The 18,487-nt window shown below is 37.0% G+C and overlaps 2 protein-coding genes across 3 annotated transcripts in view; one reads left to right on the plus strand and one right to left on the minus strand.

The window, feature by feature from the left end:
- The window catches only part of LOC138323470 (small ribosomal subunit protein uS7m-like), a 19,537-nt gene extending 8,623 nt beyond the window's left edge, over positions 1-10,914 (minus strand). Inside the window, exons 1-2 of the mRNA XM_069268114.1 lie at positions 10,791-10,914; positions 6,397-6,564 (exon numbers count right to left, since the gene is read on the minus strand). Of these exons, the coding sequence (XP_069124215.1) occupies positions 6,397-6,564; positions 10,791-10,855 (233 nt within the window). The 5' untranslated portion in view covers positions 10,856-10,914. The remainder of the gene's footprint in view (positions 1-6,396; positions 6,565-10,790) is intronic.
- A 15-nt stretch (positions 10,915-10,929) lies between these two features.
- Positions 10,930-16,926, plus strand: LOC138323468 (leucine-rich repeat-containing protein 14-like). Of its 2 annotated transcripts, XR_011208548.1 has the most exons (6): positions 10,930-11,056; positions 12,922-13,430; positions 13,875-14,051; positions 14,346-14,521; positions 14,924-16,432; positions 16,574-16,926. XR_011208548.1 is itself a non-coding variant. In XM_069268108.1 (5 exons), the coding sequence occupies exons 2-5, from the start codon at positions 12,971-12,973 to the stop codon at positions 15,704-15,706; spliced, it is 1,596 nt and encodes a 531-aa protein (XP_069124209.1). In that variant the 5' UTR covers positions 10,930-11,056; positions 12,922-12,970; the 3' UTR covers positions 15,707-16,926. The 2 variants fall into 2 exon arrangements, 1 of the variants encoding a protein (XP_069124209.1); XM_069268108.1 differs by having other exon boundaries at positions 14,924-16,926.
- The last annotated feature ends 1,561 nt before the right edge of the window (positions 16,927-18,487 follow it).

Here is an 18,487-nt window from a genome sequence, read left to right on the forward strand (position 1 = left end):
TAAAATAGCAAAAGGCACTACTAGACCATAAGACCAATGTGTGTATGAAGTTTCGTGGAAATATTTCTACTGGTTTTAGAGTTATGCTCCGGAAACCATTCGTACGGACGGAAGGACGGACGGACGGACGGAACCCATTTGTATATCCCCCACCAACTTCGTTGGGCGGGGGATAATTAAGAAAATTTGCCCTTTTGGGGCCCCACCCCTCAGTCCCTAGGGGTCGGACCAGGCTCATTTATATAAAATATGATTGTCCTTCCCCAATGATGTTTCACACCAAATATGGATGAAATCCATCCAAGGATGAAAGAGGAGTAGGATTTTAAAGCTTAAATTAAGTAAATTTGCCCTTTTGGGGCCCCACAACTCAGCCCCTAGGGGTCGGACCAGGCTCATTTATATAAAATATGATTGTCCTTCCCCAATGATGTTTCACACCAAATATGGATGAAATCCATCCAAGGATGAAGGAGGAGTAGGATTTAAAAGCTTAAATTAAGAAAATTTCCCCTTTTGGGGCCCCACCCCTCAGCCCCTAGGGGTCAGACCAGGCTCATTTATATAAAATATGATTGTCCTTCCCCAATGATGTTTCACACCAAATATGGATGAAATCCATTCAAGGATGAAGGAGGAGAAGGATTTTAAAGCTAAAATTAAGAAAATTTCCCCATTTGGGGCCCCACCCCTCAGCCCCTAGGGGTTGGAGCTATCTCATTTATTTTTACACCAAATTTTTTACACCAAATATAGATGAAATCAATTCAAGGATGAAAGAGGAGTAGGATTTTAAAGCTAAAATTAAGAAAATTTGCCCTTTTGGGGCCCCACCCCTCAGCCCCTAGGGGTCGGACCAGGCTCATTTATATAAAATATGAATGTCCATACCAAATGATGTTTCACACCAAATATGGATGAAATCCATCGAAGTATGAAGGAGGAGTAGGATTTTAAAGCTAAAATTAAGAAAATTTGCCCTTTTTTGGGCCCCATCCCTCAGCCCCTAGGGGTCTGACCAGGCTCATTTATATAAAATATGAATGTCCATACCAAATGATATTTTACACCAAATATAGATGAAATCAATTCAAGGATGAAAGAGGAGTAGGACTTTAAAGCTAGAATTAAGGAAATTTGCCCTTTTGGGGCCCCACCCCTCAGCCCCTAGGGGTCGGACCAGGCTCATTTATATAAAATATGATTGTCCTTCCCCAATGATGTTTCACACCAAATATGGATGAAATCCATCCAAGGATGAAAGAGGAGTAGGATTTTAAAGCTTAAATTAAGTAAATTTGCCCTTTTGGGGCCCCACAACTCAGCCCCTAGGGGTCGGACCAGGCTCATTTATATAAAATATGATTGTCCTTCCCCAATGATGTTTCACACCAAATATGGATAAAATCCATCCAAGGATGAAGGAGGAGTAGGATTTAAAAGCTTAAATTAAGAAAATTTCCCCTTTTGGGGCCCCACCCCTCAGCCCCTAGGGGTCAGACCAGGCTCATTTATATAAAATATGATTGTCCATCCCAAATGATGTTTCACACCAAATATGGATGAAATCCATTCAAGGATGAAGGAGGAGTAGGATTTTAAAGCTAAAATTAAGAAAATTTGCCCTTTTGGGGCCCAACCCCTCAGCCCCTAGGGGTCGGACCAAGCTCATTTATATTAAATATAATTGTCCTTCCTTGATGATGTTTCACACCAAATATGGATGAAATCCATCCAAGGATGAAGGAGGAGTAGGATTTTAAAGCTAAAATTAAGAAAATTTCCCCATTTGGGGCCCCACCCCTCAGCCCCTAGGGGTTGGAGCTATCTCATTTATTTTTACACCAAATTTTTTACACCAAATATAGATGAAATCAATTCAAGGATGAAAGAGGAGTAGGATTTTAAAGCTAAAATTAAGAAAATTTGCCCTTTTGGGGCCCCACCCCTCAGCCCCTAGGGGTCGGACCAGGCTCATTTATATAAAATATGAATGTCTATACCAAATGATATTTCACACCAAATATGGATGAAATCCATCGAAGTATGAAGGAGGAGTAGGATTTTAAAGCTAAAATTAAGAAAATTTGCCCTTTTTTGGGCCCCATCCCTCAGCCCCTAGGGGTCGGACCAGGCTCATTTATATAAAATATGAATGTCCATACCAAATGATATTTTACACCAAATATAGATGAAATCAATTCAAGGATGAAAGAGGAGTAGGATTTTAAAGCTAAAATTAAGGAAATTTGCCCTTTTGGGGCCCCACCCCTCAGCCCCTAGGGGTCGGACCAGGCTCATTTATATAAAATTTGAATGTCCATACCAAATGATGTTTCACACCAAATATGGATGAAATCCATCGAAGTATGAAGGAGGAGTAGGATTTTAAAGCTAAAATTAAGAAAATTTGCCCTTTTTTGGGCCCCATCCCTCAGCCCCTAGGGGTCTGACCAGGCTCATTTATATAAAATATGATTGTCCTTCCCCAATGATGTTTCACACCAAATATGGATGAAATCAATTCAAGGATGAAAGAGGAGTAGGATTTTAAAGCTAGAATTAAGGAAATTTGCCCTTTTGGGGCCCCACCCCTCAGCCCCTAGGGGTTGGACCAGGCTCATTTATATAAAATTTTAATGTCCATACCAAATGATATTTCACACCAAATATGGATGAAATCCATCCAAGGATGAAGGAGGAGTAGGATTTTAAAGCTAAAACAAGGACATAGTCATTCAGATCCCCCGCCAATTGAGATATCAAAGCTGAAGTAAGTTTGATTGTGGAGACTTATGTGTATGAAAAAAACCAAGAAAAAGGAAGTTGAGCTAAAGAAAGATGGTGTATAATTCAAGTAGAGCGGGGCTGCAATTGTTGAATCAGGTATACAGCCTTGACATTTATATTAGACTATATACACAAAGATGGGTGGAGTTTTGCGAAGTAACATTTACCATTTACAATGATATTTTCAGCAATGTTTCCATGGTAACGGAAAAAGTGCTAAAAATGAAAACCTAAAAATAGCAAAAGGTACAACTAGACCATAAAAAGAATGTGTCTATGAAGTTTCGTGGAAATATCTCTGCTGGTTTTAGAGTTGTGCTCCAGAAACTATTCTTACGCAAAATCTGCCATTTTCAGCAATGTTTCCATGGTTACAGAAAAAGTACAAAAAGTGAAAACCTTAAAATAGCAAAAGGCACTACTAGACCATAAGACTAACGTGCCTATGGAGTTCCGTGCATATATCTCAACCGGTTTTCCAGTTATGCTGCGGAAACGAACCTGCTACAAAAATATGATATTTTCAGCAATGTTTCCATGGTTACGGAAAAAGTGCAAAAAATAAACCTAAAAATAGCAAAAGGCACTATTAGACCATAAGAACAATGTGTCTATGAAGTTTCATGGAAATATCTCTGCTGGTTTTAGAGTTGTGCTCCAGAAACGATTCTTGCACAAAAATCTGCCATTTTCAGCAATGTTTCCATGGTTACAGAAAAAAGTACAAAAAGTGAAAACCTTAAAATAGCAAAAGGCACTACTAGACCATAAGACCAATGTGTCTATGAAGTTTCGTAGAAATATCTCTTCTGGTTTTAGAGTTATGCTCCGGAAACGAACCTGGTACAAAATATGATATTTTCAGCAATGTTTACATGGTTACAGAAAAAAGTACAAAAAGTGAAAACCTTAAAATAGCAAAAGGCACTACTACACCATAAGACCAATGTGTGTATGAAGTTTCGTGGAAATATTTCTACTGGTTTTAGAGTTATGCTCCGGAAACCATTCGTACGGACGGAAGGACGGACGGACGGACGGAACCCATTTGTATATCCCCCACCAACTTCGTTGGGCGGGGGATAATTAAGAAAATTTGCCCTTTTGGGGCCCCACCCCTCAGTCCCTAGGGGTCGGACCAGGCTCATTTATATAAAATATGATTGTCCTTCCCCAATGATGTTTCACACCAAATATGGATGAAATCCATCCAAGGATGAAAGAGGAGTAGGATTTTAAAGCTTAAATTAAGTAAATTTGCCCTTTTGGGGCCCCACAACTCAGCCCCTAGGGGTCGGACCAGGCTCATTTATATAAAATATGATTGTCCTTCCCCAATGATGTTTCACACCAAATATGGATGAAATCCATCCAAGGATGAAGGAGGAGTAGGATTTAAAAGCTTAAATTAAGAAAATTTCCCCTTTTGGGGCCCCACCCCTCAGCCCCTAGGGGTCAGACCAGGCTCATTTATATAAAATATGATTGTCCATCCCAAATGATGTTTCACGCCAAATATGGATGAAATCCATTCAAGGATGAAGGAGGAGTAGGATTTTAAAGCTAAAATTAAGAAAATTTGCCCTTTTGGGGCCCAACCCCTCAGCCCCTAGGGGTCGGACCAAGCTCATTTATATTAAATATAATTGTCCTTCCTTGATGATGTTTCACACCAAATATGGATGAAATCCATCCAAGGATGAAGGAGGAGTAGGATTTTAAAGCTAAAATTAAGAAAATTTGCACTTTTGGGGCCCCACCCCTCAGCCCCTAGGGGTCAGACCAAGCTCTTTTATATGAAGTATGATTGTCCTTCCCAAATGATGTTTCACACCAAATATGGATAAAATCCATCCCAGGATGAAGGAGGAGTAGGATTTAAAAGCTTAAATTAAGAAAATTTGCCCTTTTGGGGCCCCACCCCTCAGCCCCTAGTGGTCGGACCAAGCTCATTTTTATATATTTGATTGACCTTCCCCGATGATGTTTCACACCAAATATGGATCAAATCCATTCAAGGATGAAGGAGGAGTAGGATTTTGTATAAATAGTCTTACGCACGACGCAATGCGCACAGCGCACGACGACGGACGAAACATGATGACAATAGGTCATCCTGACCTTCAGTCAGATGACCTAAAAACATAGTTTAAAGTTTGCTCCTTATTGAAAATGTTATTTATTTGAATAACCCATCACATTTCATAATTGTAGAGATCAGTTACACTATATAAACTGTAAACTGTGAATTTCCTCATCCCGGCATGGTTACTTCCTCGATCGGTACAACCAATCGCGGGATTCGCCCCGTGAAATATTAGTATAATAAAACCCACGTACTCCGATTTCAATAATTGACCGATTTCCATTTAGTTTCAAAATATTTGTTGCTTGGTAAATTTTACATGATAGAATATTAAATTGATTTAATTTAAACATATTTAACCTTTTGAATTTTGGGTGATAAAACTGTACACAAATCATCGAAGCTACCCTAAATTTATAATGGCGACGATACTGTTCCGATAGGGTCGTGAAAGATAGCACATTTAAAAGCATGTACTCTGATTTCAATAATTGACTGATTTCCGTTTAGTTTTCAAATAATAGTTGCCTATCGATTGAGTTTATACATATGGAAACTTTTAAAGCTCATGATCAAGTACACAAATTATCGAAGGTACCCAATATATCATGGCGAAAGAGATACAGTGCCGATCGAGCTGTGATATATTGCATAATTTGATATCTAATTAACGGAAAGTGATTTGCAACTGCTACAATCACATGTGTCATACTGTCATCAGGTGAACCGTCTGCCAGAAAACCTGGCCACTGCCCCAGGTCATCGCCTCACTTCACTCAACAGGGGTCCGTTTACCTGTGTCTGAGTCTCGAAGGCTATACAATATGTTTGTAAAACAGATTTTTTTTTCTAATCTTAATTTTCCCAAACAGCTTTATTTATATTGCATAGAACCATATTGAAATTTAAAAGTCAATTTTAAGTGAAATGTAAATATTCCGCTTTACCAGAGATTTCAATATAATTTATTCAAATATCTCGCTTTACCAAGCAATCTTTTTAGTCGAATTGAATTTCCAGGGTTTAACTCATTAAATTTATATGTGTCGTATTTTTCATTCTCATGAATCAAGAAAAGCTTTTATAATATGTCATTAATTACCAAAATTTACCAACATTTTGATCATTACTTACAGAACTTTCAATGCATAGGTTTCAATTTTACAATTTTTCATAAAAAACAATACAGAGATATATAAACATGCATGAGATGAGCGTCTCTAATGCAACAGTATTAAAGCTATGAGATACTTTTCGATGTTAAATGGTTTGTAGTCAAATATGCCGTACACATGCAGCTTCATGGGCTAACACTATGATAACTTGCCTCCAGCTATAGTACGCAGACGCACTGCTTGGTCTCGCGGTAACGTTCATCCATTAACCATAACAATAGATGGGTACGTGATATCGCGAGAAAAGCCCTAGTTACTTATCCCAATTATATTTAAATCTCTGAATAAACACATACCATTATCAAGTATATTGTTGGTTCAGAAAACACAATGATCAATACTTACTGAACTTCTGGTACATATGTGAAAGACAGTGACTGTTCTGTCCTTGGAGCCATTATTGGTCTGAATAGTCTTGGGTCTGTGGCTGGGACTGGCTTTTTCAGTTCTTTTTTGTCAATAGTTGGCTCTAAATGCTGTGCTGTATACCATTTTGAACGAACTTGCACAAAACTGTAATTACAAACAATTTTTTATCAGTCAATACAAATGACCTTAAAATCATTCCTGTTACATGTAAGGTGAAATATTTAAAAATATATTAAAAGCAAGCTCATATCTTGAGAAGCATCATCCAATTTTAATTTGCAATTAATGCAGAATGTAAACTATGTAATATCAAATAAAGTAATTACTTTAAAGTGTACGCGGAATGGAAAATGATATTTAGATATGTTATTCTGTTTGATCTCCTGACAAGAATGTTGAAAACCGCATCAAAATCGGCCGCTTCAGTACCGAGATACCGCCCTCCGAAGTGCTCGATTTTTACCTGTATATCAACTGCTAATCAGGGAATCGGCCGCTCACGCTGATTTGGGGAATAACCAGATGTGACGTCACGAGGACAACGGCAGTGAGGTGTTTGGTAGTGGGGTTATAGCACAAAGGTGGACATATATGTATTCCTAAAATGGGGTTACGAGAATTTTACAGATATATATACAGTATACAGTTATGGTGACGATTTAATTATGTATAATAGGAAATATTGCAACTGAAATCATGCTAAATACATAAGTAGATTAGCGGAAATTTTAAGTTATTTATGTTTCTGGTATAAGCCAGGTGTACCTTGTGTAAAAACTTTTAAGTAGAGATCTTATCTCTGTTTTAACAGCTTAATAAATTATCAAACCTGGAGAATATTCAATTTTCATAATGTCATATAAAAAGAGATGAATTCGAAAATGATGGTCATATAATTATCCATTTGAAGATGTTTCTGTATAAATAAAAATTCACTTGGCCTATGGATTTCAGGAATCAGCATAACGAAAAGAAAAGGTGTTAAATGTATTTCATAGTTCAATACACGTAAATATCATAGACATTAATTGGGAGAGGGAGTAAATAAAACCAATAAACCACTTGAGAAATTGAATTTAAAATACATAATTCATTTATAGCTGTAACGAGTCTATCTTCCTTTTATAGCTACATGTACATATACATGTATGAGAACATATGTTATTTTAACAATATTCAACAGTACATTTATTGGTCATATAGATTATCATTATTAGTATTATATAATGATCGATATTGACCGAAATTCACAAAGAATTGATTATCCAAAATCTAGCAACTACCAGAAATATCAAAATTCTGACATTGTGCATCATATTTGCATTGTTCTTTCTCGACATGCCATTTGTAAATAATTTTGTAGTTTCTGTTATAAAAATACATATAACTAGAAATATATATACGAGACAAATGTATACATTGGTCATTCTGAAATATACAATTATGTATACATCTAGTGATTTATACATTTGTTATATGTTATGTTCGAACGGTATATTTTACTGTAAACCAAGGATTTATAAGTGTAAACAAATATGACATAATACAACAATTAAATGATGGGCCATCGCTAACTTACCTGTAATCTTACTTTTGACAACTGACGTGAGCTAATCAACGAAGCGAGACAGGTCACTAAACACCTTTCTTACGTAATCTGGTTATTAGCCCCCTCATTAGTCTCGGTTGACCACGCGTTTTAGTTACTGCAGGTAAAGAGATAAACGCAGCACGACATTGGCTATTCGGAAGTTCTGATTTTGTTCTGTACTTGATATCTGCAACTTGAATTAGACTTAGACATCTTCAGTCTTTTTTTCGTCTGACTCGTGCATGATTTTATTTTTTTCAATTAAAGACACTAATAAATGAACTTGAGCGAAATATCAACAAGTCGTCGGATGTATTGTATTATATGAAAGCTGAATGTATTTCGTCAAAAAAATGGATCGATTTAAGATAAAACGCAATAAGTAGATGCATTTACATATATGCAAAAAAATCTGTTTAGAATCATAACTTAATTCGTATGGGTAGGTTATATGAAAAAGTCAGAAATTTGTAAAGCGGGTTCGACCAGTACAACGACCCGAGTCGGGTTTTGGATAACATAGTCAAGAATCCTTTACATAATATTCATGTATATGTGGTTCCAAATACCGTAGATTTGCAACGTACGTGGATTATTATACACATTATATTGTGTATAATTGTGCAGAAATCGCGCAGAAATGTTCATTTATCTAAGAGTTGACAGGTACATCAATATATGCATGGTATAAATCCCTATTTTCAAGCGTATTCCAAACTCATATCTGTGATTGAGGACAATATTAAATAGGTATCGGACGTGTACACAGGTACTTGTGTCTGTAAAAATCGATATTTACAAACAGATAGTTTATAATAGATGGCAGACACTGAAAATCGCCACTCTATCTTATGCGAGTAGAGTAGGTCCCGTTGTCCTCATGACGTCACAGGTCAGGGGTCCCGAATCGGGGTCAATGGCTTGGGGCTTCAGGTGTGTTCTAAATAAAAGTCGCATTATCTCTAATACCGTATTCGCTATGAAACTCGTACTTTCTCCATTCTAAATTTTATACAATGACACATTTATCAAGCCTTATATACCAAACCATTCCGTGTACACTTTAACTCTCACAATAACATGTACATAATCATCAAATGATGCTTATACAGTTATGATTGATTTATGTCCATCTGAGTAAAGGAAGCATTGACAAGCTTTGAATTAAATTTAATTAAATTTTTCACGATAAATAGCAGTGGCAAAATAAGTTCCATATACATCCAGTACCATACTTTCAGTTACAATATACTTGGAACTTCTAGAGCATTAACTCTTGAAGTAATTTAAACAAAAGGCCTTATCATTACGCTGATTTCAAATTAAATAAACTGCTGATTTCAATGTGATTGTTTTTACAGTTTTGTTTTTAATTCTTTAATGCGTTGTCATCTCAATGCAAATTAATAAAACAACAAGTCTCTTCGTCTCACTCTGTACCAATCTTTGTAAATATTGGCCAAATACAATTTTATACGGTATGACAATGTATGTAATATCAAATAAAGTAATTACTTTAACTCTCACAATAACATGTACATAATCATCAAATGATGCTAATACAGTTATGATTGATTTATGTCCATCTGAATAAAGGAAGCATTATCATTATCATTACACTGATTTCAAATAAACTGCTGATTTTAATGTGATTGTTTTTACAGTTTTGTTTTTAATTCTTTAATGCGTTGTCACAGGACAGGGACCTGGCACGACTTTTTTAAACTAACAGTATACATATATATATATTATAGTATCAAGGGTATGAACTCGGCGGTCGAGAAAAACGGACCTATTTTTTTAAAAACCGTGATTATCTTAATAAATGGGTTCTACACAACATTGACGGATATCTTACCTAAGAGAGAAATAATTTATCTTTCCATTGAGTGCTTGATGAACAAAATTGGCCAAGTATTGACGAAGTTATGGCTTGATGAATCAGGAAATTTACGAAAAATATGCTAGGTAGACATTTCCCTGTCCGGTCGAAATGTCGTCTCGGCTCTAATGGGCATCTCAAAAACCAAGCCAAAATCACAAAATCTACGCTTGTGGTGGTAAACAGTATCCATAACAGTGTTCATCCACAATCTCCTTTGGAGGTGTCATGACCCGTACTTTGTAGAAACCCCATTTAAACATTATTGTGTAGCTCACTTACTTTAACCGTGACCGCCATGTTCATTTGTTTTTCGGAACGCTTCTCGAGTTTACCGCCAAGCACAACATAATATAATTTGCATAATGTAGTCACTTTATGTAAAGTCGAGAAGCGTTCCAAGAGAAAAATGAACATGGCGGTGACGGTTAAAGTAAGTGAGCTACACTATGTTTAAATGGAGTTTCTACCGCCGAGTTCATACCCTTGATACTATAATATATATATGTATACTATTGGTTAAAAATTTTCGTGCCAGGTCCCTGTGTGCGTTGTCAGCTTGATGCATATTAATAAAACAACAAGTCTCTTCGTCTCACTCTGTACCAATCTTTGTTAATGGTATACGGCATGACAACAAACTCACTACTCAGAAAATAATTCAGTTGTCAAAACAAAACAACATATCCACTATTATGTATAATGAAATAAAAAAAATCGAAATAAAGTTGACATTTTTTAAATAAAGGGACATAACTTGCTCTGGTCTGGTCAAATTTTACGATAGAAAGTCGCCGAAGTTTACATTTGGTGTGCTGATAAGCACGCACAATATTTATTTGTATAAATGTATCAATACAGACAAGCTGCATACGATTTAAAGAAGTCCATACTTACGACGATAAGCGATAATTAGACGATATCAAGCACTGAAACAACAATTTCCCTTTACACAGGGTCATCGTGAATGAAGAAAAAGCGTCTGATTGACCGAGATTAATAAGTACCTGAATAAGTCGTACGTGACCCGTGTGCAAATTTTTCGTTATTGCTATTGAGGCCCGATGTCGTAAACCTTTCTTGTTCGGATCAACGTTTCTGGTGCGCTTGAAACAGAGGAGAGGATGTAGCTGCTGTCTACCAAACTCAAGTTATCAAACGGGGTATACATATTTAATTACTTAAAAACACAATATTTGTTACATATAATGTTGATGGGCTGAAAAAGGATATTATTAGAAATAATTTATAGCATTATTCTTTATATTTCGTCATGATGATATCCTTGTTTACAAACATTCCTATTTCATTAGTAGACTGTCTAAATCTTTTTGAGAAAACTAATGAAAACTCCATTGCAGATACAAATGAAGCTACAGTAGGTCAATATATTGGATAATACATGGAAGCACTTACTCTACACGTCTTCTTCCACCCTGGTCACACTACGCAATAATAGTGCGCCAATTGAAGACTGACATTGCACCAATCGAAGATAGCCCGAGATACTCTGGCCCTGACACCAGACTTAGACATTATGGCAGATACATGTAGATGTCTGGTGTAGGGCCAGAGTGCAACACTATATCAAAAGGTGGAACTCCCTGACACCGTTTGGTATCAGGTCAGGTCATCTCCATTAATTCAGCTGACCTCCGAGAAGTTCCACTTACCTTGGTCTTTTAAACAAATGAATTATTTACCTAGCTACCCAAATATAGCAATCCGTCGAGATTAGAGGCGATTTGCATACTATGATAAAATGGCAATGACGAGGAGGAAGATTTAAAGTTGCATAATATAACGTGCATGCATAATAAAATGGATTGCTATGTGTAGATAAATTATTCAATTGTTGAAAAGATCAACTTAAATAATGCTTCATGGTGGTAATGTTCTGTAAGCAGTCTCAATCGGAGATGACCTGGCCCGATACCAAACGGTGTCAACGAGTTCCACCTTTTGATACTGCACTGTGCTCTGGCCCTACACTAGACATCTAGCTGTCATAATGTCTAAGTCTGGTGTCTGGGCCTGAGTATCTCGGGCTACATGCGAAGAATGACAATGCAACAATGCACCAAGTAAAGAGGGACAATGCGCCATGCAACAGAAATGCACTGTTAAATGGCGCAATGTCGCATTGTCACACTGGTGCTCTTTCACTTTCAGTCCATGCGAAATATGCCGGTCAGACGGCCATGTCCGGTAAAAATCAGTTGTGGTCCCACAATTAATCACGTTTTTCCAGACCAAATGTCCGGCATACGTTTTCTACCTTAGTCACGTGAAGAGTCGTCACTTGAGCGTTTGAAACTATATATGGTGTTAGAATCACTGTAGTCAAGCGCTTCGGTAACCGGTACTGACCTTTGTCGTCATAGATTTTGCGAGATATTTTAGCAACATTATGTTACCGGGGCAAAGCCCGGCAAATACTACCAAATGTCAGTAGAATGTGTCTTTGTGGTTTATTTTTAGTTATTGAACAGTTAGTACATATCAGTTTGATTTTTTATTGACTGGTAAGTATTTGAAGTTGTCTTAAACGAAATGTCCTGCAAAAGTTGTTTCGGTCCGGCATGCTTGGGATAGTTACCTGACCGAATGTCCTGTTAGAAATTCTGTATTTCGCATGGGCTGCTCTTTGCTAGGTGTATTGTTGCGTAGCTTAAGATACTCTGGCCCTCAGTGGCTCACACCAAGACTTAGACATTAAGACAGATAGATGTCTGGTGAAGGGCCAGAGCGTACTGCTACATGAAAACATGGAATTCGCTGAAACCGTTCTTTGTCGGGCCAGGTCATCTCTGATTAAGACTGCTTACAAAGCATTACCACCAGACATCTAATGCGCCCCATAGAGTATAATCTTAGAGGAATTGCTCCATACAAGCATGGTTAACACAAAAGCAAAATCCAATCCCTATATCTGTCATAATATGCCAGAGTATCTTGGGGTGAATATATAATGTAATATATAGATTGCATTAATGCATTAATTAGGTAATATTTTCTTATCTTTAAGATCAAGATGCCACATTCCAAGAGCTGTTTTACTGAGAACCGATGACAGGATGGAGAGTTCGCTTCAATATGATCATTATCAGGGGGCTGTGTACCCACTAGACTTACAGGAAGAGCCAAATCATGGTGATTATAGAAGGACACACATCAAATCACTGGTGAATCTGTGTGCAGAGTACATTGTACGTGATGCTTCCTTTACTAAGGTAGCAGTGCAGCATATCCCTAACCACCTCAGTGTGGCTCTCATGCAAGCTGCACTTCTTGATAATCGGGATCGCTCAATGGAAACACTAATTTCTCATTGGCCTTTGAACAGCCTTTCTCTCAGGAAACTTGCCCCGAGTCTGTACACATCTGTAGTGCCTCTGTATAACTCCACGTACCTAACAGACATAGTCCGCCAGAGTCTGCGCTACACAACCTGTTTATCACATACATTCCTGGAATGTCTGAAGAAACGTACACCAACAAGGCTCAAGTATCTAGATATGTCAGGATTCCCCACAGGTAAGCAAATAAAGCCTACATACAGTGCATACAGGAATTTTTGAAGCAATCATGGTAATGCATGGCACCAATCTATATATGGATGTATCAATTGTCAATATATGTACACATTTAGTGTAGTTAATTGCTTCAAGTAAAATTCCAGTAATACCTACATATATATACTGTTTATTAATGGAAATTAGATATAGTGAGGATCTCCATGTTTTAATCTTGGACAAAATGATTCAGAATATTAAAAATCTGTATATGGAGTGCCTATTAGTGTTACTTATACATACACACATTTTAAGATGAAATATAAATAAATATTTTTTGTTGTAAATAGAAGAAATGTTAACATAATCATTAGTCATTGATTGTTGCGATTTTTTGTTTCTAATTTTCAAATATTATTTTCCTGTTTACATAAATTTGAAATAATAAATCCCTGCTTTATTTCAGCGGAAGTCATCCTTTTTTACCTGGCGACTCACTGTATGTTGGCACACAACGAGTCTCGTCAGACTGTTATGGTGGACATGTACAATAGAGTGGTCAACCTGCTCCCTGACCAGACGGAGTCGACAGATACCTCGTACCAACTGATGACTGCAGACACGACCATCCCTGACTCCAGTTGTAGGTGTCTTAATGTAGATATGCTGAGATCGATTACCTAATAGAATTCATGGATGGGTTTGTCAATTATGTCTGTTTGCAGATTATAGGGATATATCTAAACCAGATCATGTATGTTTAAGAAGTATGGTTGAATACAGCTTGCATTCAAAGGTACATAAAAATTATCAAGATATTGCATAGAAATTGCAATTGCATATTAGATTTCAGTTTTGCACTGAAAAGACAACAACCTTAGAATAGTACAACACAGTATATCTGAAATCATTCCTACACTTTTGTCATTAATTGTAGTCACAGTGAAAATGGATGCCTACGTCGCCTCGGACAAGACACATGCAGAATTATGCAAAGCACTGAAGGTCTCTGGCTTCCAAGAGAGCAAGCTGAAAATTGTTCTTGAAAAACTAGATGCTACTTGCCTTGGGGAAGAAAAACTCCAAATACTTCTACAGCAAGTCAACCCAAAGGTATACCAAATAAATGAAATGTAACATGAATAAATCTATTATCAAAGAAGCTGTAAAATGTAACATGCATAAATCTGTTATTAAAGAAGCTGTTTACCAAAGGTTATTTTGAAAAGACAGTTCAATGTTAATATTACCTATAACTTGGATGTAATTGACTATATCTGTATATTGCAAATGTTCAATGTATTATTCAGTTTTTGTCTGAGTACATTGTACGAATATTTTTTCATTCCTCGTGAAAAATAGATCAATGACAATAAAGTCAGACTGGGATTACTAATATTCATACTGTTGTTCTTTTGTAGATTTTGTGTTTCTGATTAGGTTAAAACCATTTACTTCTATAGGAAAATCAGTACACTATTTTCTGCTTCTAAAAGTGTTCTTTCATCTTTGTAGTTCCTGCTAGGTCTACGTCTGAAGTATAACTCCTTGACCAGTGAGGACTTCTGTAAGTTGTGCCCAGTGTTTGAGAGATTTGATAAACTAACTGCCCTAGACCTGTCCTGTAATTCCATTAGGAACGCATCTGATCGTCTAGCACATCTTTTGTCATCTTTGCCTCATCTTGTCAGACTTGACCTCAGCAACAATCGTATAAAGACGCGTTTGCGGCAGATTTTGTCTAATATCCCCAGTGCATTGCAATACTTAAGACTAGTGGGGTGTGGTCTTTCCCTGACTGACATTGCTTACTTATCAGTCTCCCATCACATAGCTGGTCTACAAGAGTTAGACCTCAGTGAGAACAACCTTCACCCCGCTGCTGGTAACCTGTGTAAACTGTTAAAGGGCTGTAGGTCCACTCTACAGACACTGGAGATTGAGGATTGTAAGTTACGCGACAATGTGATGGAGGTGGTGACCGGGGATCTAGCCTCTATGGAAAGCCTGATGTACCTGAATCTAGCAGACAATCCACTGAGTTTATCAGCTCATGAATATCTGATGGAATCAGTGGTAGGACTTACTAATATTCGGGCATATCGCTTTTCCTTCGCTAAAGACTGCTATAGTCCTGATATACCAGACTATGAAATGGTGATGAGACAGGACATGCATGTAGCACAAATGTATCATATAAAGAGGAATATCAGAGGGGACGAAGCAGGTCCATATACCCGTCCCCGACTTATATTTATGGAACTACAGAGGTGGGATTATGGGGATTATGTGGAATGAATTACAATCACTGTACATGTTGCTCTATCAAAAAATCAAATAAATACATGTATAACCATTCCAAGTCGACTGTTGCCATCAAATTGTTTTTCTATTTTCCCTTTTTTTTCGCAAAATTGAAGAAACAATTTGGAGCGTTTTCATAGGTGACATTGAAAGTTGACTGAGAGTCTTGTTAGGCTTATAGAACATTCAGTTTCATTTAATATGTCACAAATATCTACACTGTTTTTGTTGTTTTTAGCTCACCTGCCCGAAGGGCAAGTGAGCTTATACTGTGGTGCAGCGTCCGTCGGTCCAGCCGTCCTGCGTCAACTTTTCCATTTAAACAACTTCTTCTCCAAAACTTGGAGACCTAGAGTCCTGAAATTTGACTCATAGCATGCTGGGGAGAAGGCTACCAAGTTTCTTCAAATGAATGACCTTGACCTTCATTCAAGGTCACAGGGGTCAAATAGGTGAAAATATTTGACAGACTTCTACTAAATAACCAAACAGCCGAGGGACCTTATATTGGGCCTGTGGCATGCTGGGATCAATGGCTACGGAGTTTGTTCCAATGAATGACCTTGACCTTCATTCAAGGTCAAAGTGGTCAAATAGGCAAAAATCTTTAAACAACTTCTTCTTCTAAACCAATAGGCCTAGAGACTTGATATTTGGCATGTGACATGCTGGGATGAAGGGCTACCAAGTTTGTTCAAATGACCTTGACCTTGATTCAAGGTCACAGGGGCAAATAGGCTAAAATCTTTAATCGACTTCTTGATAACCAAGAGGCCTAGAGACCTGATATTGGGCCTGTAACATGATGGGATGAAGGGCTATTAAGTTTGGTCAAATGAATGACCTTGACTTTCATTCAAGGTCACAGGGGTCGAATAGGCTAAAATATTTAAACAACTTCTTCTTAATAACCAAGAGGCAAAGGGGCCTCTAATTTGCTTAGGCATGAAATAAATTCTTATTCATTCTCCTATTTGTTAAAAATGAATCATGCATGAATAACAGATAGCAGGTGAGCAATTCGGGCCCACTGGGCCCTTGTATTACCTTGGAGCGGAGTGGTGACCTACGTAGAGTCTATAGGATTGGTTTTAAGATTTGAATACAGGGCAGTATTTAGCTTTATTGTGCAAGCTGCTAAATACTATACTGATGTATTAATGTACAGTCACAAAACAAGGACTTGTGATGAAGATAAATTACTGTAAAATGACTTATTTTCCCATACTTTTAAATTTTGCATATTTCATAGGCAATTAGAATTTTGCGAAATTGATAGCCACAAAAGAATTTTTAACTAAATGTCAAATACGTCTTTTAACTGTAAATCGTGAAATAAAATTATCACACGCTGGGAATTAAAATGTGAAATTTATTAAGTTGCTGTGAAAATAAGTAGATTTACAGTATAGATATATATAAGTTTTGTAGGCAGGGTAACTTGTACCATAAAAGATGGCCAGTGTTCAGTATTGAAATATACTTGTATGGTTTATATAAAGTGTATTATTTCTTAAAATCATGTTAAGTCATTTGAAAATATTTGTTATGAAAACTTCGCTGTTTGATGAAACACAGCAGATGTTGATTTATCACATATGAAACCTTTTTGAAATATATTCACAAGTAAGGAGGGTATTTTGTTATTAAACTTGTACCTGTATCCTGTAGACATATGCTGTGTATATGATAATAATAACACTTGTGTTCATAAAATCATGCTTAATCAGTTGGAAATAGAAGTATGTCTAATGAAGCACAGCAGACATTAATTTATCTTTTTGTTAAGAAAACTTTTTAAACTACCTTGTTACCCAGCTATCAATTTATCTTGTGTTATTAAAACTTATTTCATTGTCTTCTGAAGCACAGAATATATTCATTTATGCTTTATTATCAAAATATTTTAAAATGAAGGCATCATTTAATTAATATTTTGTTAATATAGCTTAAAGATCACAACAACAGTCTTATGGTTTGGTTTTGTTAGTTTAACATCCTATTACAGCCAGGGTCATGTAAGGACCTTCCAGGTTTGTTATTGGATGAAAGCTGTAGTATTTGGAGAAAAACATTGACCAGGGGTCATTACCTAGCAACTGCCCCACATGGGATTCTAACTTGCGACCTAGAGGTGGAGGGTTTGTGGTAATATGTCAATAGATCTTAACCACTCGGCCCCTGTGACCCCTGTCTGTTTTAGCATTTCTCAAGCGAATTACATGGTATTGTTTGAAAAGTATGGAGATTTTTCAAAGTTGGGAAAAATGGTACACAGTTAAGGCAGTACAAGGAGCTCCTTAGTTGAAGCTGTAAGTTTCCAAAATATTTGATGACATTGACCTTAAAAGTAGGTAAAAGTCATTCACTTGAACAAAGTTGGAGCTCTTTATCCTAGTATGCTGCAGGGCCAATATCAGTTCTCTATGCCTCTTACTTATTCACGAGAAATTGTGTAAGATTTTAGCCTATAGCTATTTGACCCCTGTGATCTTGAATGAAGGTCAAGGTCAATGCCATTCATTTGAACAAATTTGGTAGTTCTTCATTCCAGCATGATATAGGCTTAATATGAGGTCTCTAGGCCTATAAGTTATTAACAAGAAGTTGTTTAAAGATTTTAGCCTATTTGACCCCTGTAACCTTGAATGAAGTTCAATACCCCTGCTCGATTCGTCAAGAGCGGGCGGCCGCCGGCGACCCGGCGAGGCGGCTAAGTCACTCGATTCAAAGAAAAAATGCGCCGGTGGCGCGACCGGCATACGCCGGATCAGC

The sequence above is a fragment of the Argopecten irradians genome, chromosome 5 (assembly GCF_041381155.1).
Source record: "Argopecten irradians isolate NY chromosome 5, Ai_NY, whole genome shotgun sequence".
Classification (NCBI taxonomy): Eukaryota; Metazoa; Mollusca; class Bivalvia; order Pectinida; family Pectinidae; genus Argopecten; species Argopecten irradians.

Bases quoted from the DNA above. Each gene is read 5' to 3' on its own strand.
- LOC138323468 (XM_069268108.1), top strand. From the start codon at position 12,971: ATGGAGAGTTCGCTTCAATATGATCATTATCAGGGGGCTGTGTACCCA. The intron at 13,431-13,874 runs GTAAGCAAATAA...GCTTTATTTCAG, and splicing joins TATGTCAGGATTCCCCACAG to CGGAAGTCATCCTTTTTTAC. The intron at 14,522-14,923 runs GTATACCAAATA...TCATCTTTGTAG, and splicing joins TACAGCAAGTCAACCCAAAG to TTCCTGCTAGGTCTACGTCT.